General features: G+C 43.0%; 2 protein-coding genes across 7 annotated transcripts in view; one reads left to right on the top strand and one right to left on the bottom strand.

The window, feature by feature from the left end:
* REPS1 (RALBP1 associated Eps domain containing 1) overlaps window positions 1-2,602 on the top strand; it is a 100,845-nt gene extending 98,243 nt beyond the window's left edge. For 2 of the 5 annotated variants that reach the window (XM_062186842.1, XM_062186839.1), the window contains exons 19-20: window positions 88-193; window positions 2,173-2,600. In XM_062186842.1, the coding sequence (XP_062042826.1) occupies window positions 88-193; window positions 2,173-2,241 (175 nt within the window). In that variant the 3' untranslated portion in view covers window positions 2,242-2,600. Of the gene's footprint in view, window positions 1-87; window positions 194-2,172 lie in introns of all 5 variants that reach the window. The other 3 variants (XM_062186845.1, XM_062186844.1, XM_062186843.1) reach the window with 2 other exon arrangements.
* A 2,471-nt stretch (window positions 2,603-5,073) lies between these two features.
* Window positions 5,074-21,291, bottom strand: part of ECT2L (epithelial cell transforming 2 like) — a 133,418-nt gene continuing 117,200 nt past the window's right edge. For both annotated transcript variants that reach the window (XM_062186833.1, XM_062186834.1), the window contains 7 exons: window positions 18,754-18,901; window positions 17,152-17,225; window positions 16,864-17,020; window positions 16,132-16,197; window positions 15,297-15,385; window positions 6,774-6,946; window positions 5,074-5,201 (listed from right to left, as the gene is read on the bottom strand). In XM_062186833.1, the coding sequence (XP_062042817.1) occupies window positions 5,074-5,201; window positions 6,774-6,946; window positions 15,297-15,385; window positions 16,132-16,197; window positions 16,864-17,020; window positions 17,152-17,225; window positions 18,754-18,901 (835 nt within the window). The remainder of the gene's footprint in view (window positions 5,202-6,773; window positions 6,947-15,296; window positions 15,386-16,131; window positions 16,198-16,863; window positions 17,021-17,151; window positions 17,226-18,753; window positions 18,902-21,291) is intronic.

The following is a 21,291-nucleotide window of genomic DNA, read 5'->3' as shown; positions in this document are numbered from 1 at the left end:
TGTTTAGAAATAGATAAGGCAAGAATGGACAGAATTTAAAGATAAATAATGAGGGTTATATGGTTTTTCTCCCCTTTATCTTCTCAGATCTGTTGGGAAAGATAAGAAAGCTATTCAGGCATCAATTAGACGCAATAAGGAGACCAACACAGTCTTGGCCAGATTGAATAGTGAGTTGCAGCAACAATTAAAGGTAATGTAGTTTCCAAATTTATATTTCAGGACTTTTAAGAACTCAAAGCATCTTAGACTTGAAGGTAGAGGTTATCCAATAATTTAAGCTTGTATGAAATGTTCCATGAAGCAATAGAAATGTGTATCTAAAATGTTTTATGGAATTTTCCTAAAAGTTTATACTCGATTACCTTAATATATTTATATAGACGTACACACACACACATATGTATGGTTTTACTGTTCCTAGAATGTTAACTTTCATGAAGAAACCTAATGAGAAATGTTGGGATCTCAGGCATCTCCAGGATCACATACATGAGTCTCTACACTGTGTTTAATTCTTAGCTGAATTGACTTATTAGTTTATTGTTTTATCAAAGACACCTCAAAGTCTATTAAAGAAACCTAAATGGGTCTAAAGGAGAATTTATATCATCTTTTCTGTGGAAAAGAGACAAGCTTAAGCCTAAAAATTGAAATGGTGTGTGTATGTGTGTGTGTAGTGTTCTGCTGTCATCTAATACTCGAGGGGAATAGCTTTTCTCGCTGTTAACCATGGTTTATTTGAATCCCTATCAACAAATTACACCCAGCAGCAGTTACGGCTCACCCACATTATTAAGCACTTAAATTCTTATGAACCAGTGTTTCTGAAACCTTATTTATATACACATGGTCTGGGGTGAACCCTGAGATTTCTAATAATGTTCCAGTGATGGAGATGCAGCTAGATTTGTTGGCTTCACAGACAGTATTGTGTCTTAACTAGAACTATCGTTTTGAGAAAGGAAAAAAAGAATAAGAATTTGGTGGTTCTCTGAAAAGATGACTCAAAATCCATTGATAAAAATTCTGAATGCAAAATGGATTTATTCTTTGTGAAACCAAAATTAAAAATGAGATCTAGTCCAACATGGGAACTGGGATACACAGCACACTCATAGAATGGCAGATATCCTAAACAGCACTCTGGCCTCAGAATCAGCCTTTAAGGCATTCGGATCTGGCTGAAGAGCCCATGAGAGTATTTTAGGCATGGAAAGCCAAGACACTCTGGCAAAAAAGAAAAAAGAAACAGAAAAAAAAGAAAGACTTAATGAAAGATCTCTGAGTGAGATCCCAGCAGAAAGAACCGGGCCTTCAAAGAAGGAGGTACCTTTCTCTGAAGGTAGGAGAGAACTTCTACTTTGACTATGGCCTTGTCTAAATAAGATCTGAGTTGGTGAACTCAAAAGGCTTCCATAGCCTTGCAACTCATGACAAGAGCCTAGGGTGATTACTGATGCCATAAACAAGAGTGTCAATTGTTAAATCAACAACAGGAGTCACTGTGCACTTACTCCTCATGTAGGATCTCTGTCCTTAATGTGTTGTACAATGTGAATTAATGCTATACCTAGTACTCAAACAGTACTTTACACTTTGTTTCTGTGTGGGTGCAAACTGTTGAAATCTTAATATATACTAAATTGATCTTCTGTATATAAAGATAATTGAAAATGAATCTTGATGTGAATGGGATGGGAAAGGGAGGGGGAGTTGGAAGGGTTGCGGGTGGGAGGGAAGTTATGGGGGGGGGAAGCCACTGTAATACATAAACTGTACTTTGGAAATTTTGTTAAGTGTTAAAAAAAAAAAAATGAGATCTAGGAGTTGCTGTAATCAGATTCCATCACTGTTAATTAGTCCAGTTAGTTCAGGGAGCAGGCTTTACGCAAAACCATGCATTAAATACTACCCATTCATTGCAAATATTGGTTTTATTGGTTTTTCTAGCAGTTAGCCAACAATTTTATTATCCTGATTTGTATAATGAAGTATAGATTACTAGCATTGTAGTTTAATGTAATGAACATACAAACTGCCTTTTTAAAAGTATGCTTCTAAGTATGTGAATAGCCTTAAAATTTAAATTGATTTCTTGAAGCAGAACTGTTGGATGTGTCTTCATTTTTATACGCTTTGAAACATAACTGACCTTTGCATCTTTTTCAGGATGTCCTTGAGGAGAGAATTTCCCTGGAAGTTCAACTGGAACAGCTTCGACCATTCTCTCACCTATAAGCCAATTGCCATTAACTGTGAACATACCCATTTTTAAGCAGTTTTGGGATCAAAGCCAATTTGGAGACCCATTCAGTGTACTGCTTAATTCAACGTTAAATTTTATGATTGTTTTGTCCTACATGTTCACCATTGTATTTAAGTATCTTTTATTTTTTAATTTCAACAATAAAAGGGTCAGGATGACTTTTTCTGGAGGGTACGTTGTGTTTGTTGGCACTCCCGAACCCTTGCTACTCCTTAGCGTCAGGAATACTGTAAGATGGGTCCCTTACATTTATGTGACCAAAGCTGCACCCTGATTTGATTTACAAAATGGAATTCTCATTTACATCTCAAGTAGAGACAAATTTTTGAAAATGGAAGACAAAATTGTCAACTTGCCCTCTGCGGCTTAATATTTTATATAAAACACCTTCTGTAAGAAGCTTTAAAGTAAGTTTCATGTTTATTTTAAAGCACTAGATTGTAGACAGTTTTCACCAATTCACTAGCAAAGGCTTCCTCCTTGTAGTAAACAGCACTCGGCAGGAGTTGCATTAGACTGCAGACATCTTTTGCATATCACCTTCGGGGTTAGATATTTTCCTTGCCAAACTTGGAATTTTTTGTGAGATTTTATTTCAGTAGTCATGTAAATTCATGAAGTAGGTATGAGATCGAGTCATTCTCAATTGTCCCTTGGGGGAGAAGTGGAAGTGTGAAGCCTAAGTATTGTCCACTCAGACACTGCTGCTTTTTTCATGATAGACACACCCAGTTTGCTGTTAGTTTTCCAGAGATAATTTTCAATATGCTTTAAAACTTCACAGATTAACGGAAGCTTCTTAAGGTTTCTAGTTTTACTATCTGCTATCTTCTCATGGATTCTTCTGGACAGGACCAGTTTTACCTGCTAACAAAGTTTCTAGAATATCCCCTATTCAGGACAATATAGTGTCTTGGGGATATGATTTACTTTCTATGATATATTCATTTTGATGACATTTGTGAATTTACATTCATTGCGAAAGCATATATGTTCAACTTTAAAATTTATTCTATCTGGGGGATCATGGATATTAGACCGTACAATACCTTCACAGAATGAGAAGTATGCTTTATACTAATAAAACCATACATTTAAACTTTTGTATATTTTTAACAAGAATTTATATTTTTAGATATTAGAAGGAATTTACTTGCATTGTTGAAAGACCAAAAAAAAAAAAAAAGTTTAAATAGCCTAGGTTCACAATCCTAGACTTTACTAGTAGTTTTATTACTTTAATAGGAAGCAAAAAGTAAACTGACAGCCTATAGTTTCCAAGATTAATATAACTTTCATCTAATAGTAACTATGTAAAACTGCTACTACTGCCACCTACATCAGCTGAAGTTTTCACGTGACCAACAGGTTGTAGTTTCACTTTGTTAAATAATCAGCCAAAGGTTGTAAAGGCCCAGGAAATTACTCAGCAGCTATTTTGTAGTTTGTTTTAAACAAGATTGTTTTAATTTCATTTTTTGAAATATTTCTTTACACAACAGAGCACTTCTAGCCACTGGTTTGCTCAGGTTCATCTAAGCTGAGGCGTGGCCAGGCTGAGGCCAGGAACTGGGAATTCAATCCAGGACTCCCATAGGAGTGACAGGAATCAAATTATTTGATCCATTATTGCTGCCTCCCATGGTCTGCATTAGCAGGAAGCTGGATTCAGGGGCCAGAGCTGGGTATCGAAGCCGGGTACTCCACTGTGGGTTGTGGACATCTTCAGTGCTAGGCAATGACTAGGGCTAGGCCAGGCCAAAACCAGGAGCTGCTTCCGGGTCTCGCATCTGGGTGCAGGGGCCCAAGCATTTGGGCCATCCTCCACTGCTTTCCCAGGTGCTTTAGCAGGGAGATGGATTGTAAGTGAACAGCCAGGACTCAAACTGGTACCCACAGGGATGCCAGCATTGCAGGTGTCAGCTTTACCTGCCATGTCACAACGCCAGCCCTTAGTGGTATATCTTTACTACTCTAAAGGAGTCCATTCATATTTAAGGGCATGCATGACACATTTTTTAGTAAATTGCCATTTTTTATATTTTCAAGTCAGTAATTGTCTCAGGAAGGTATCAAAGATGATTGGTACATTACCAACAAAATAAAATATTTTTCTAGACTGATTAAGAAACACATTATGGGAGCCATTTAAGAAACACCTTATGGGATTCGATGCTGTTGCATAATAGGCTAGACCTCTGCCTGCAGTGCCAGCATCCTGTATAGGTCCGGTTTGTGTCCCAGCTGCTCTTCTTCCCATCCACCTCTATGCTATGGCCAGGGAAGGTAGTAGAAGATGGCCTAAGTGCTTGGCCCCTGCACCCACGTGGGTTACCAAGAGGAAGCTCCTGGCTTTGGATTGGCCCAGTTCTGTCCGTTGCGGCCATTTGGGGAGTGAACCAGTGGATAGAAGACCTTTCTCTGTCTCTCCCTCTCAAATCTTCAAAAAAAAAATTACAGTTCTGATTTTGTCTCTCATTATATCATAAATATGTACACAGTACCTCACTTTGCCTTTGGTGTCTTCACATCAGTCAAGTTCTAAATAATATTTTCTGTAAAAAATGACTACCAAAAGGAGGAGTTTGAAATTTTGAACTCAGATTGTTCTCATCGTGCTTTCCACGTAATTGACTGTAGATGGAATAGTTCAAAAGCTGGAAGCCACCTCCAGGGTCATCATGGTTCATCCTGTCGTCATCCATGACGACATTCTGCTGGTTCCTGGATATTCTGGAACAGCAAGTCCACATCTGTTCGCCAGGGAGAACTGGCACCGCTGGTGCTTTCTGTCCGTTCAAGTCTCACCTGTCCATACTACTTCTGATTGCATTTTGGAGTACTGACAGCCACAGGAATTTGTCATCCTCCAGCTCTGTAGCACAAATCCATTCACGTTTTGGACCTTGAAGAATAAATGCATTCCGGACATCTGTAAAAGCATTCAGAAGGGTATGCTAATTAATGTAGGTAATGGAGAAAACAGTTTCAAGAATTGCCTAGAAATATTCAAAATGAGTACAAATTCAGTTCAGAATAGAATTTCCTAAAATTCTTGAATAATTCTAATCTAAAATATGCTTATCCTCATAATTATTTAATTATAATTAACTATTTGAAGACCAAATGATAGTGCTGGCACTGTGGCATAATTGGCTAAGCCTCGGCCTGCAGCAGTATCATCCCACATGGGTGCTGGTTCGTGTCCCACTCTTCCAATCCAGCTCTCTGTCAAGGCCTGGGAAAGCAGTCGAAGATGGTCCAAGTCCTTGAGCCCCTGTACCCACATGGGAGACCCAGACAAAGCTAGCTTCAGATCGGCCCAGCTCCGTTTGCTGTGGCCATTTGAGGAATGAACCAGTGGATGGGAGACCTTTCTCTCTATGCCTGTCTAATTCTACCTCTCAAGTAAATATAATCTTTAAAAACTTTTTTTTAATGACTAAATGATAGGTCCTTGTTTCCGTCACTCCAGAAGGAACTGGACTCAATAAAGGTCTTTACTAAGGGTTGTCATAGAAACACTGAAAGCTAGACCTACACAACCCTGGCAGGAGGCCCAAAGTTAGAAGTGAGGCAACCACTGCACTTAGACTCTTGGTTTTATAGCAGTGTTTTATGTAGGGCATGCTGCTGATTTTGGGAGGAGAACTGGAAGGAGACATGTTTTACCAGACCCACAGTTTATATTTAACCAACCTTTTTTTTTTAGATAAATTTGTCTTGTAAGGTGAAAATACTTACTCCCACACTGGGGGTTTCTCAGGCTCAGATTGGGAATAGGGCTGAAGCTTATTGGGAAAGAGCTCTTAGATCAGATCCTTCTCTAGAATCTCGGTTCCAGCCTTAATTTCAGGTGCTGTCTTTACATGGCAGTGAGGAATGCTGTAATCAGAGGTACACTCGGATTATCTGCCTAACAGATAGAGGAGCGGGATCGTTTTATGCTTGGAAGTCAAATGTAGGATAACCACAAGTAACTATTTCTTTTTGTGACAAGGAGTTTCTTTCAGAAATGAGTGAAATATTCAAGTTACCAGTTCACCTTGGCAAATCAGTTGACTGTTTTATGGACAAATTCCCACCCGAAATGTAAATTTAATGGGTATAATCAAACCTTAGTCTTAGTGGAATGGAAATGAGGTGAAAACCGAAACGTGCGCATCACTGGCACTGTCAACGCTCTCAGACAGGGAACGGGGAAGGCCCCAGCTCTCAAGTTGCACTGCTTCAAAACCCCTCACAACGCTGTGGCCCTGGCTCCTTTGTGTTTCTTGAAAGCTGTTTTCCTAATGCCAAGAGTTCATGTCTGAGGATACCAGCTTGCCTGTGTTTTCACTTATTTCAGAGAGAACAGTTGACATTGTTTCATGCAGTCCTAACACACTAGGAATTATTTGTGAACTGGCGAATCGCAGTCCCACTTCCCTACGGTGGTCCTTCCGGAGCTCTGTGTGACACAGCTGTGTGGAGAGCCGTTCCGTGGGAGGGAAAGCACACGTACACTTGGAATCTGGAATGTCTTCCACGAGTAAGCTGTGGAGCGCCACTGATGCAATGAACTGGTAGGTTGTCTTCGAAGTCCTCTGGAATGGCGTGTACGCCTCGGCCCGACCAGACACGAGCAGGACGTCATTGAAGAGGAAGAGGCTGAGGTCGCGGACGTGTTCATAGAGGCTGTGTGTGGGCAGAGAAAGGGGCGGTTTTAATACATCATCAATCAGTGCTTTCATACACAGTTAACCATCTGAGTTGATAAGCCAGCTGCCCTGGTGTTTACCCCACAACAGGCTTCACACTCGTCCATTGGGGTTCTCTGTAATTTTCCTCCTTGCTCTCAGTCTGATTCAGTAGGCCATCAAGTTCCTGGTGGCGTGGTTTGAGCTTGCTCCTTGAACAAGTCTTACGTCCATGATCAGTGTGGGGAATGTGAACCTTCTCCTTCTCTATGAAATGAATCACTTTATACCTGTCTCTCAAACATTTAGCAAATTTGGTATTTCTCATGCTTCATGTATTTGGGTGATCTGGGGAAAGTAAGGGTTTCTTGTTTGTTTCGTCTTTAAGGATAACAGGTTGAGGTAGAGAAAAACAAGAACTGATACAGTACTAGGTGTCTCAAGTAGAAAGCAGGACAAAGAAAAGCAGTCAGTTGCTAGAGGGAAAAAAATTCCCAATTTTCACTGGAGAGTACTTGCTAAGTGGTTTAATATATTTCAACAGTTTGCAAAATAAAAAACAGTTCATTTTCACTGCCGAAGCTCTCGGGGTCAGCTGTGGTAGTCACTGTTTATCTAGGGGCTGAAGGGGATGTCCTCAGCCTCCCATCTGTTGGTTGCACCAAGCCACTGGTTGCTAGGTTGCACTGCACTGTAGTGTTGGTTACCCTGTGTAAGTGACTAGAGCACATCGAGGGATACCTCAGAGATGAGCGGGGGAGCCCCAACCCACTCCCATTTCCTCTGTCCCCTCCTCCCTAGGAGAGGCCCAGTGAAGAAAGCTGAACGTTTTAATGGAGGATAATTTCTTTCCTCTTAGAAGGCAATCATACAACCCTCAGGAAGTGACTAATGAAGAGAACAGAGTTCAGGGGAGTCTCTATCTTCACCATCTTTAATTTTTAAATTGTCAGCATAGAAACAGTTTTAAAGAAATGCATGTGTAGGCCAGCACCGTGGCTTAACAGGTTAATCCTCCGCCTTGCGGCGCTGGCACACCGGGTTCTAGTCCCGGTTGGGGTGCCGGATTCTATCCCGGTTGCCCCTCTTCCAGGCCAGCTCTCTGCTGTGGCCCGGGAAGGCAGTGGAGGATGGCCCAAGTCCTTGGGCCCTGCACCCCATGGGAGACCAGGAGAAGCACCTGGCTCCTGGCTTCAGATCAGCGCGAAGCACCGGCCACAGCGGCCATTGGAGGGTGAACCAACAGCAAAAAGGAAGACCTTTCTCTCTGTCTCTCTCTCACTATCCACTCTGCCTGTCAAAAAAGAAAAGAAATGCATGTGTGACATTAGTGTATACCGTTGGCATTTAATCATTGTACGGAACTGTTTCTTTCCATTTGTGCATTGTGCTTGGCTCACCACCCCTCTGGCTCAGGTCACCTAAATTACAACCTAACTCATCGCCTCCCTTTTCTGTACTTGCTCAGGGACTCACACAGCTGTACACACATCTGTTTACAAGAAAGTTGCCATTCTTGACAGAATGCTCAGATGATCTCCACATTTTTCCTGCTTTTCTCAGCAGTGGGAATCGCTTCAAGCTAGTTGGTGTGGCTTCAGTTCATTCTTTTTAATGGCGAAATAGCCCTTCCTGTGTGGAGGGAATATCATTTATTCACTTTGCAACTTTTCCATGAGCATCTGCTATGTTTAGAGGCTGGAGTCATATTCTCTTCTCTCCCTCTCTTTTTATTATCACTATGAATGATATTGTAATAAACTGATTCCTTACATATAAATCCCTTATCCATACTATTACTTCTCTCAGATAGGCATCCCAAGAGCAGGAATAACTGGTCAAAGGAGATATGTTTTTAGCAAAACAATCATTGACTTTTATAACACATCTTAAATGATGATGACTATTACCTGTACCTAATTTAATGGACATCTAAATTACCAGCAAATTCTGATGCAGTAGAGTTAGGGTGGCCTGAAATTCTGCAAGGTTTCTAGAAAGATCACTAGTGATGCTGACTCTACTGATCCATAGGCCACAGTTTGAGATGTACGTGCTTAAGTCATTATTGGTTACAACCATGTGTAAGAGCTAGGCAGGACTAGATCACACAGTTGAAAAACTTCCTCAGGTATTTGAAGAGTGTTTGAAAGTATGAATTACCTTAAGTGTGGCTAAATGGAAACAAGAGGTTACCCAACCACTAGAGCCAGCTATTCCTTTCTAACATTTCCTTCCTGCCTTTGGGTATGATTTATGCTGGAAGGAATAGGGTCCTTCACATTTACCAATACTTTGCAAAAAATAATGTAGCTCAAGCTGATAGGTTGTTCTGAGAATAATGGAGCAAATAGAACGGACAAGGGAGAGAGCGGAAACGAGGAGTATACTCTGAATATGAATGTGATGGGCAACAGGTGACGAATGGCCTCTTAGGCAAGGGAATTCCACCATGCTGGTTATTTTGGCTGGGGAGGGAGGAGACAATATTTTAGCCAGATCAGTGGTAGGAATGGTTATTTTTCCAATCGTGCAAGTGTAGAAAAATGTTTAAAGCTGTAATAACACGCTCAATTACCAGGAAATATGTCTGAAGGGTGCGTGGCTTTGGAACATGGATGTTCAGTTTTTGCCTTTAGAAAAGACAACATTGAGAGCAGAGGTAAGTGAAAGAGAATTCTGGTTTGTGACCCATTGGTTTGAGGGCTGGAAGGAAGGGACAGCCACACTAACTCAAGGGTGAAGCGGAGGGCACAGTGAGGGCAAGGTGAGCACACAAATGGATTCTTATTCCAATCTGATTATGAGAATGTTATTTAAAGTATGTACACAAGCCATAAATTTTTATCTAGAAAAAGCTTTTCAGAAGCCATTTACTAAACTAAGCCCTCCAATCTCTCCAAAACCAGAAGCTTTAAAAAAATAATTCCTATGCACAAGTTAAAACATTGACATGCTGGAGCAGCTGAAATGGAAACCATGGCCCTGGGGGTGTTCCAGAAAGTCGGCTCTGCTCGCACCCAGAACCCACTCCAAGAGAGGTTGCTTAGTTTTTGTTTTTTCCCCTGAACTTGAGTAGGATTTCTGTTTGTTTACAAATAGGTTCAATGAGTCACTAAAATAGAACACAGCTACTTGGCATAAATTCTTAACTACATTCTAGACATGTTTAATTATTGTTGTTTAACTACTGTGTTAACTAGCCCAAGAGACAGAAAGGCCCAAAGTCTCCTGAAACCCAAGAAATGCCATTCTCATGATTTCCATAAGGAATTCTTACAGAAAACATATTCTGCTTATATTGACATATACAGAACTGACTCACATTAATAGAAGGCTTTAGGGATTTAACTTCTCCCATTTGATAACTTCCCTACAGTCATTTGGTGAGGCAGGTGCGGGTGTGGGGGGGAACCAAGTTACTGGAATCCAGGGAATCTGACTGAAGGTGCCTGAGGTCACAGAACTAGTAAGTGCTGGTCTGGAATTCAGAACCAGGTCTCATTTGCAAGGATAGTGCTGTTTGCAGCTGATGGACCAGCAGGTGGAAAGATGAATGGAGCCTACCGTCACAATAAACTTATCACCATATCAGCAATTACTAAACAAACAGCAAACAAGAGCCATGACACACAGAAAACAAGCAAGTGTTTGCACTTTAAATAAAAAAAAATACTATGGGATAGAGATGAAATCATATTATTTCTGTGACCTCAGGTAGATAGAATCACAGTTTATTGGAAACAAGAAAACCGCCCACTGGAGCAAGCAAGGAGTGGGAGGAAGTAAAGAATACAAATTGAGCTTGCTGGAGAGATTGAGTGTGGACTAACTTGAGCAGTTAAAAACTAAGCGGCCCCTAAGCTGCCCCGAGTTTTACCTCCAGGAGCCCACCTGGTGCTCACTGAAGAGCTGGGAAAATACCCTCGTTTGTTCCCACAGGAAAGAGAAACTAACGATTGAGAAATGTACTCAGTTCTCCTAACCCAAGGCCGGTCTGCAAGGGACACTTCTGCTAGAAGCAGACCAACCTGGATTTTGACCACAACCTAACCAACGGGGGGGGGGGGGGGGGGGGGGGGGGGGCACCTAACATTCCATCCTCTCCCACTTCCTTAGAGGTAAAAACAAACAAAAAAGAACTGATAATCTGATGATCACAAAGGTCCCAGTCCAGGAGCAACAGCTCATTAGAAGAATGAAAATCAGGGCAAATGTGAGTGTAGTGGTTAAGATGCCCGCGGTCCACATCTGGCCAGGTAGATCAGGTGAGTAGTCAGCCCAGCAATTAAGATGCCGGTTACGACACCCAGGTCCCACATCAGAGGACCCGAGAGCTCTGGCTCCAGACTGTGCCTTCCTGCTAAGGTAGACCTTGGCAAGCAGTGGCGCTGGCTCAAGTGCTAGGATTCCTACCACTCACATGGGACACCTGGGCTTCATTTTGGCTTTAGCCTAACCCAGTCAAGGCTGTTGGGGGCATCTGAGAGTGAGCCAGCAGAAGAGGGTTCTATGTCTGTCTGCCTCTCAAATTTAGAAAGAATGAAAACTAAGCATAAAACAGCAGAATGCTTTTCTCACGTCTTATTACCACATCAGTTGGACTCCTAAAATAACAGGATTGTAGCTAAAAGAACTGCAAAGCTCACACCCTATTTAAGAAGGAGTCTCTCAGGAAATCCAGAGTAGGAGAGAAAAAACAAGAACACCAGAGAAAATTGTAGCATCTGACAGAATTCTACAGCAGACAATAAATACTAGCCTAACTCCTAGACAAACAAAATCTTGTACTAAAAGCTTATTTCGATTAGCCCCTTTTACCTGAAAGCAAGACCAAATTTCTTGCTTTCAACAAAAATTTTCAAAGTATGTTAAGAGGCAAAAAATAAAAAGACTGAAGAAACAAAACACATCAAATCAGACTCAAATGTAGTACAGGTATGGAACTAGAAGTCCAGGAAGATATTAATAATAAAGTGGACAACACGCAAGACATACAAGTAGTGTAGGCATAGAGACAAATTGAGAAATAAAAGAAAATGGTAGAAAGATTTTATAGAGGCGATACAGGAGATAGTGGGATGGTGGGCCTATCAGGAGACTGGATGCAACCAAGCAAAGAATTGGTGAGCCTGAAGATATGTCAGATGTCAAGAGAAACTTCCCAAACCAAAAATCAGAGGGACAAAGAAACTGAATACCTAAGCAATGGGGAAATAACATACGTAGAGAGAAAACCATATGAAGAAGAGGGAGAAGGGAAAAGAAGATGTGTTTGGAGCAACAGTGAAGGGAAAATTCCCAAAATTACTGACAGCAAACCACAGTTCCAGGAAGCTCAGAGAACGCTAAACAGAATACCACAAACATCTGCACCTGTGTAGAACATGAGGTTACTTTAAAAGTTCACAGAAGGGGTGGGCATTTGGCATCGTGGTTAAGCCTTGTCTTGGGACACCCACGTCCCATAGGAGCGCCTAGGCTTGAGTCCCGGCTCCGCTGTCCAGTTCAGCTTTCTGCTCTGACACACCCTGAGAGGCGGCAGGTGGGTTCCTGCAACCCACGTGACAAACCCAGATCAAGTGCTGGGCTCTTAGCCTTGGCCTGGTCCAGCCCTGGCTCTTGTGGGCATTTGGAGAGAGAACCAGCGGATGAAAGATTTCAATATTCTCTCTTCCTACCCCTTTACTTCCCCATCCCTCACTCTTTCAAATAAATTTTTAAAAACCTTAAAAATTATTTCTCAAACAAAAACTGAAGGGATTCATTGCTAGTAGACTGCATTGCAGGAAATACTGGAAGAAATTTTGCAGAGAGAAATAAAATTATACAGAAACTTAGACCTACATAAAGGAAGAAAGAGTGGTTAAGAAGGAATATGTCAGGGCTGGTGTTGTGGCATAACAAGTTAAGCCACCACCTGCGATGCCAGCATCCCATATGGGCAACAATTCAAGTCCCAGTAGTCCCACTTCCCATCCAGCTCCCTGCTGATGCACCTGGGAAAGCAGCAGAGGATGGCCCAAGTGCTTGGGCCCCTGCACCTAGTGGATAAAAGTCTCTCTTTCTTCCTTCTCCCCCCAACCCCCCTTGCCGCCCCGCCTCTCCTCTGTAACTCTTTCAAGTGAGTAATTAAATCTTAAGAAAAAAAGAAATTTACTTAGTTGAAAGGCAGGCAGGCAGGCACACACAGAGAGACACCTTCCATCTGCTGTTCACTTCCCAAATGTCTGCAACAGCTAGGGCTGGGTACGAACACAGCCAGAACCCAGGAACCCCATCCGGGTCTCCCAAGTGGATGGCAGGAACTCAAGTACTCGAGCCATCATCTTCTGCCTCCCAGGGTGCTGGAGCAGAAGCAGAGTAGCTGGGACCTGAGTAGGCCTAACAACATGGGATGCCAAGGGCTGCACAAGGTTGGCACCTACAGCATTATTTTGTGTTTTTGGTTCTCAACAATAGAAAAAGGCAACAATGGAAGAAAACTAGAACACACTGCTCTGGTAGAACACACGCTAGGGATTCTTCCAGGTTTTGGTTATTATATTATTTTATTTTGACATGTTCCTTTTTTTAAAAAAAGATATTTATTTGAAAGAGAAAAATCAATTTTTCATCTGCTGGTTCACTCCCCAAATGGCCACAAGGTCCAGGGAAAGCTAGGAGCTTCATTCAGATCTCCCACATGGGTACAGATGCCCAAGCAGTAGGGCCATCTTTTGCTGTTTTCCCAGGCACATTAGCAGGGAGCTGGATCAGAAGCAGAGCAGTCAGGACTCAGACTGCTATCCATATGAGATACCGGTGCTGCAGGCCACAGTGATGGCCCCAAGTTATAGAGAGGCAGAGGTAGATACACAGAGAGGCAGAGAGAGAAAGAAAGGTCTTCCATCTGTGGTTCACCCCCCCACCCCCAAGATGGCTGCAATGGCCTGAGCTGCGCCAATCCGAAGCCAGGAACCAGGAGCTTCTTCTGGGCCTCCCACGCAGGTGCTGGGGCCCAAGCACTTGGGCCATCCTCTACTGCTTTCCCAGGCCATAGCAGAAAGCTGGATCGGAAGTGGAGCAGCTGGAACTTGGACCAGCACCCATATGGGATGCCGGCAATACAGACAAGGGCTTTACCTGCTGCACCACAGCGCCAGCCCCAGTAAATCTTTTAAAGAAAGAAAACAGAGCTATGATAATGAGAAAACTGGCACAGCTGTGTGATTTTGCTTTCATTTAAAATTCACTCTAGGGGGCAAGAGCTGTGGTTCAGTGGGGTAAGCCCCCACCTGTAACAGCAGACACCAGAATCCCATACCAGAGCACGGGTCCAAGTTCTAGCTGCTCAGCTTCTGAGCCAGCTCCCTTCTAAAGTACCTAGGAAAGCAGCAAAAGATGGTCCAAATGCTTGGGCCCCTGCCACTCACATAGGAGAGACCAAGATGGAGTTTCTGGCTCCTGGCTTTGGGCTGGCCCAGCTCCATCCATTGTGGCTACTTGGGAAGTGAACTAGTGGATGGAAGATATTCTTTCCTCCCCACCCCTTGTATCACCCTGCCTTTCAAATAAATATAAGCAAAACTGATAGGTTAACTCTAGGTGGAGACAGAGGTGAAATTTCTCCCACTGAGTCTGCTGCCTTGTGCCTTTGGGAAACATTTGCTGTAACCTTCATTGGAGTAACAAATTTATTTTCATTATGTTTATTGGAGCTGGACAAATTAAAGGACTTAATTCCTTTTCATTTAACTACTGTTTGTTGAGTCATTATCTTTGCCATTAATACAGAAAATGTAGTTTGCCTAGCACCTGCCTTTGTAAATACAATTTACTGGAACATAGCCACACGTGTTCATTTCTGCATTGTGTTGATCAATAGTGTATTGTTGTACATTATTTATGAGCTGCTTTTGTGCTATACAGCAAAGTTCTACAGAGATCACTGGGCCAGTTCTTACTCTGCTTTGAGCACAGTGCACACTGGACATGGTGAAGTCATTATAATAAACTGGTCCTCTTTGTCTTACAGCTCAGCACATCACTGGGGTGAAATCCCACAACACTTGGCTCTTGTCTAAGCCGGAAGGGACCCACCTGCTGAGTTCCTGCTTCTGTGCAGTTGGTGATCCTGGCACAGACAATGTCTAACAAGCACCTGCCTAGACTGCCGACAAGATGCCAAGTTCCTTTGTCTCACAGGTGTCTGTGTAACTCTTCAGTTTAACGCAGATTCTCCACGTACAGTGGGGCAGGCTCTTTCTTTCTTCTGTTCTTCTTTTTCTTGCTTCCTCTTTTTTTAAATTGTAAACTGACCTGTTTTTTGGTATTTTATAGCCTTAGGAAATTTAACCATTGTTTACCTTAAGGAGAAACTTATTTCCTCATCACAGCGGTGAAGTTGGGCTACATCTTGGACCCTAATCAGATACCTGTTTGCTTCTGATATAGTCTAGAAAAAAAATAAAAAACAAAATTAGAAGCATAGACACATTTTTTCAATAAAAAAATCTGAATTCTGCAGAATCATTTATAGACCAGAAAATACAAGAGTTGGCTAGAACTCAGTTCTATTATGAAAAAGCAAATGTGGGGGCTGGCGCTTTGGTGCAGTGGGTTAACGCCCTGCCATGAAGCACCAGCATCCCATATGGGCACTGGTTCTAGTCCCGGCAGCTCCACTTCCTATCCACCTACCTCTACTATGGCCTGGGAAAGCAGTAGAAGATGGCCCAGGTCCTTGGGCCCCTGCACCCACATGGGAGACCCGGAAGAGGCTCCTGGCTTTGGATCAGCGCAGCTCCAGCCATTGCGGCCATCTGGGGAGTGAACCATCGGATGGAAGACCTCTCTGCCTCTGCTCTCTCTGTGTAACTCTTTCCAATACATAAATAAATCTTTTTTAAAAAGCCAATATGTTTCTGTTTATGAAACAGACTTCCTTTTTAGAAAGATCACAGAATTAGCAGTGGAAACATTGGAAGCCATCAGATTTGTTAAACTTATGAAATTATCATTTTATTGTAAATGCATTTCTAGTGCCGAAGACATAGTTGAGGGTGGAGGCTATGAAGGGAGGTATCAAGGAAAGGAAGGGCCTAGTGCAGTGGGTTCCGCCACTGCTTGGATACCAGCAGCCCCCATGTGAGGGCTGGTGTTCCTAAGCCCGAGACGGAGCAAGTACATCAGGATACGTACGGGGCACCCCCGAATGGCTCTCTGTATATCGGACAGCTGGCCTTCCAGGTGAACGCTGTGTTTCATCTAGAAAGCAAAGTGATTTTAGGCAAACAAATTATGAGATTTTCCATTCATAAAAGAAATCTGTTAAAATCTTTTATGGCACTTGATGCAGGGCTTGGTATCTTCCTATACTACAATAAAAAACCTCAATTGTCTGCACTTGATGTTTTACAACACAGGCAAATGACAAGACTGCATCCAAGCAAGCAGCTCCAGGGCACGCTGTGAGCAGCTCACACAGAGCCCACGCGTCCCATGGTGAGGCTAGTTTCAGAATGACAGCACGCTACTCCAAGAGGCCAAATTCTTTCAGATTATATTTATGATTGCTGTGCTCACTAAGGGAGAAAGGTGAATTAATATATTTAAAAATGTACTTTCAGAAACAAAGGGTTTTAATGTTTTGGTTTTCTCTTTCAGTTACTTGGGGGAAAAAAATCAATCTAAGTACCAAATTCTCCAAACTATCATGTATTTGCACAGTTACCTGAAAACGTGCTGTCTCATGTAGCTGGGCTTAGCACAGACACCCTCAGCATTCAGTATCACTGAAGGCAGCTTTGGATTTAGCCTTAAAGGCACGGCTTTGTTTGAAGTCAAGACCATCACAAGCAGGCGGCACCTCGGGACCTAGAGCGAGAGCACCTCCCCTCCCAGCGCTGTGCACAGCTTGGTAGCACAACGCACCTGATCTATGTAACCCTGGTATTTTCTGAGTTGGTCGATGGCGGCGGTCAGGTCCACACGGTCCACGTGTTCCGCAGGAGTGTGAAGTCGCAGTGCGTAGAGCAGATGGAGATATTCTTCAAATCTCTGGGCCGGGTGCAGCAGCAGCTCCGGCAGGCTGCAGGAGGCGTGCAGAAGGGAAGCTGGCTCGCTTGCTCTCTCGCTCGCGCTCTCTCTCTCTCTCTCTCCCTCCCTCCCCTGGTCAAGGAATGGCCCAGCCCTGGCAGGAGGAGGGACAGCTGCACTCACCTCAGCATCTGGGTGGCCACAGTCTTATCGTGCCTCCTCAGGAACGCGCGGAAGGCTGGCGTCACTTCTCTGCACTGAAGGGTGGGAACGACACGGGCACAGCGCGGTTGTGAGAGCCAGCTGCAAGCGCTGAGCAAGCAGCACCCACAGAACCCTGCAGGCCCAGGGACCACTTCTGCATCTAACTGAAGAGCTCTGCATGCTACTGCTGTCTTCCTAACAGAGTAACCACCGTGGGTTATCATGCTAACATGTAGACTTCCCTAGTCATTGAACTTAATCCGCACAATTGGAACGGGCTTTGCAGCCATGTAGGCCTGCAGGAGAACACAATGAGTACATGACCTTCTCACATTACTTAACTTCTCTGTACCTCAACTCTCTCATCTGTGAAATGGATATTAACCCTAACTCTTGCAATAAGGAAACAAATCCTATCAGAAATGCCTGTCACATAATAAATGTTATTTCGTTATAGTAAGAACTTAACTATTAATGGCATTTCCCTTTAATACTGCTATTGGTCATGTTTTCTGTAGTAAAATTATAAAGCTGTTGCACTATACTTGGTATCTGTTTAAGGGGCTGGCACCGTGGCACAGTGGTTAAGCCGCCACTTGTGACGCCGGCATCCTGCATTGGAGTGCTGGTTCTAGTCCTGTCTACTCCACTTCTGATTTGGCTCCCTTGTAATTTACTGGGAAGACAGGAGATGACAGGGTCCTAGCCACCCACGTGGGAAACCCATATGGAGTTCGTGGCTCCTGGCTTCAGCCTGGCCCAGCTCTGGGCATTGCAGCCATTTGGGGAGTGAATCAGAGGATGGAAGATCCCTCCCCGCCTCTCTCCATCTCTCCCCAGCATTTTGCCTTTCAAAGAAATAAATAATATTTTAAAAAATCAGTTTAAATGTATTCTTCCCACCCCACCTGTGCAGCAATGAATCATATCCTCATTCTCAGTAGGCTCATGCCTAAGGCCTGTCAGGAGTGCTCACTTCTAAAAGTCAAATCTTCACTGATTTCAGTAGTACTAACAGCTACCGTGTATTGAATACTTACACACACACACTGTTGCTGGTGCGACAGGCACCATTATTGACCATAGCTATAAACATTTTGGCAGGATTTGTTTCGTGTTCCATGTAGTACCTTGCCCTAGTTCTTGCTCTCAGAGTCCGTTCTGTAAAAATCACCTTATTCATGCAGCAGCTTTTGTGAAATGGAGCAGTCCAGAGAGCTGACCTTGTCAAGGTCACGCTAGACAGCAGGGGCAGAGCGGGAACCAGAGCTCAGAGCCCACGCTGAGTGGCTGAACACTCCTGCAACTGAGCCCCAGGGTATCGGGAGCAGGTGGCAGTCTGCCCTGTGCTGTGAGGAGTAGCTCTACTCAACAGCCAGCTCCTGGCACTGCGGTGCACTGTGCCGCGCCCCGAGTCAGGCGCCCTGTTCTGGAGAATGCACAGGATATGCGAGGAAGCCTGGAAGCTAAGAGCAGAAGAACAACCTGTTCTATGAACCCCAGCCCTTTGGACGGCACCCAAGACATCCCTGCAACTCAGAAGATCTAACAAAATGACAGGACACTAACTCGGTCACTTACCTTCTCGATGGTTTTCAGAATGACAGGGTAATTGTTGAAGAAATTGGTATATGTGTTCAACTGACTTCCAAACTTCAGGAATATTTCCCCCACACAGTGAGCAGGGCCCCAGTCCTGCAGTCTGTCTCTCAGGTTATCTAGAAACTGCCTGCAGTAAAAGAAAACACCGGGTTTTCATTAGCCTGTGATAAGCTATTAAATTTAAACCATGAATCCATTGTCATTAATTCAGCCTGGGCCTTTACAGCAAAGTTTTGTTATTTTTAGTTTAGTTGAAAGAGAGACAGAGACAGAGAGAGCTACAATCCATTGGTTCCCTCCCCAAATGCCCACCAAGCCAGGAGCCAGGAACCCAATCCAGGTCTCCCATGTGACTGGCAGGAGCTCAATGACCTGGGCCATCGCTGTTGCCTCCTAGGATCCCATCAGCAGGAAGCTCAAGTCAGGAGCCAAAAACTAGCATTGAGCCCAGTCACCTCGGTGTGGAAACGTGGGTGTTTTTGTTTTGAGACAAAGGTTATTACATTTTCAGATAGCATTTTTTTCCTGAAACCTTTTAGTTAAGGAATACAAACATTGCATCTAGGAACACAGTGATTTTTCCCACCATACTAACCCACACTTCCACCCCTTTCCGCCCCCCCTCTCCTATTCCCCTTCTCACTTTCTACTAAGGTCCATTTTAAATTAACTTTATACACATATGATCAGCTCTAAACTAAGTAAAGAGTACAACAAATAGTATGGAAAAAAAAACTGTTCAACAGTCAAGACAAGGGTTGTTCAAAGTCATTGCATCTCAAAGTGTCAATTTCACTTCTATAGATTACCTTTCAGGTGCTCCATTAGTTATCACAGATCAGAGAGAAAATACAGTTTTTGTCCTTTTGGGACTGGCTTATTTCACTAAGTATAATGTTTTCCAGTTTTATCCATTTTGTTGCAAACATCAGGATTTCACTGTATTTATCGCATGTATCTGTTGGCCATTTGGATTTCCTCTTTTGAAAAATGCCTGTTTAAGTCCTTTGCCCATTTCTTCACTGAGTTCTTTGTTTTGTTGTCATGGAGTTTCTTGATCTCTTTAAATATTCTGGTCATTAATCCTTTACCAGTTATATAGTTTGCAAATAATTTCTTTCATTCTGCTGGTTCCTTCTTCACTTTAAGTGTTTCATTTGCAGTGCAGAAGCTTCTAAATTTGGTGTAATCCCATTTGTCAATTTTGGCTATGCCCCTGGGGTCTTTTCCAAGAACTCTTTGTCTATGCTAATGTATTGCAGGGTTTCCCCAATGTTCGGTAATAATTTGATGGTACTGGGTCATAGATTTAGGTCTTTAATCCATTTTGAGTGGATTTTTGGGTAAGGTGTAAGGTCAGGGTCTTGCTTCATACTTCTGCAGGTGGAAATCAAGTCCCAGCACCATTCTTTTTTATAGACTTTTTAAAGAACATTTATTTATTTCAAAGGCCAAGTTACAGAGAGGCAGAGGCAGAGAGAGGTCTCCCATCCGCTGGTTCTCTCCCCAGATGGTCAAAATAGAGCTGTGCTGATCTGAAGCCAGAAGCTTCTTCGGGATCTCCCATGCAGGTGCAGGGGCTCAAGGACTTGGGCCATCTTCTACTGCTTTTCCAGCTATAGCAGAGAGCTGGATTAGAAATGAAGTAGCTGGGACTCAAACAAGCACCCACGTGGGATGCCAGCAGTACAGGTGGCAGCTTTACCCACTATGCCACAGTGCTGGCCCAGCACCATTTTTTGAAGAGAATATCCTTGCTCCAGAGATTGAGTTTAGCTCCTTTGTCAAATATTGGTAGGCTGTAGATGCATGGATTGATTTCTGGCATTTTTATTCTATTCCATTGGTCTGTCCATCTGTTCTTGTGCCAGTACCAGGCTGTTTTGATTATAATTACCTTGTAGTATGTCTTGCAGTTGGGCATTGTGATGCCTCCAGCCTTGTTTTTGTTGTATAAGATTGCTTTAGCTATTCAGGATCTCCTGCGTTTCCATATGAATTTCAGCATCATTTGTTCTGTATCTGAGAAGAATGTCCTTGGTATTTTGATTGGGATTGCATTGAATCTGTAAATTGTTTTTGGTAGTATCGACATTTTGATGACATTGATTCCTCTAATCAATGAACATGGAAAATTTTCCCATTTTTTGTGTCTTCTTCTATTTCTTTTTCTTTCTTAAATGTTTTGTAATTCTCATCATAGAGATCACTGATGTCCTTGGTGAAATTTATTCCAAGTTATTTCATTTTTTTTGGTAGCTATTGTGAATGAGATTGATCTTAGAAGTTCTTTCTCAGCCATGGCATTGTCTGTGTATACCAAGGCTATTGACTTTTGTGTGTTGATTTTATATCCTCCTATTTTAACAAACTCTTCTATGAGTTCCCATAGTCTCTTAGTGGAGTCTTTTGGGTCCCCTATCATGCCATCTGCAATTAGGGATAGCTTGACTTCCTCCTTCCCAATTTGTATCCCTTTGTCATCTTAACCACTAGACCAAAGGCCCACTCCTCCAG

The sequence above is a fragment of the Lepus europaeus genome, chromosome 3, assembly GCF_033115175.1.
Source record: "Lepus europaeus isolate LE1 chromosome 3, mLepTim1.pri, whole genome shotgun sequence".
In the NCBI taxonomy this organism is placed as follows: domain Eukaryota; kingdom Metazoa; phylum Chordata; class Mammalia; order Lagomorpha; family Leporidae; genus Lepus; species Lepus europaeus.
This window is presented reverse-complemented; position numbering and strand designations above follow the sequence as displayed.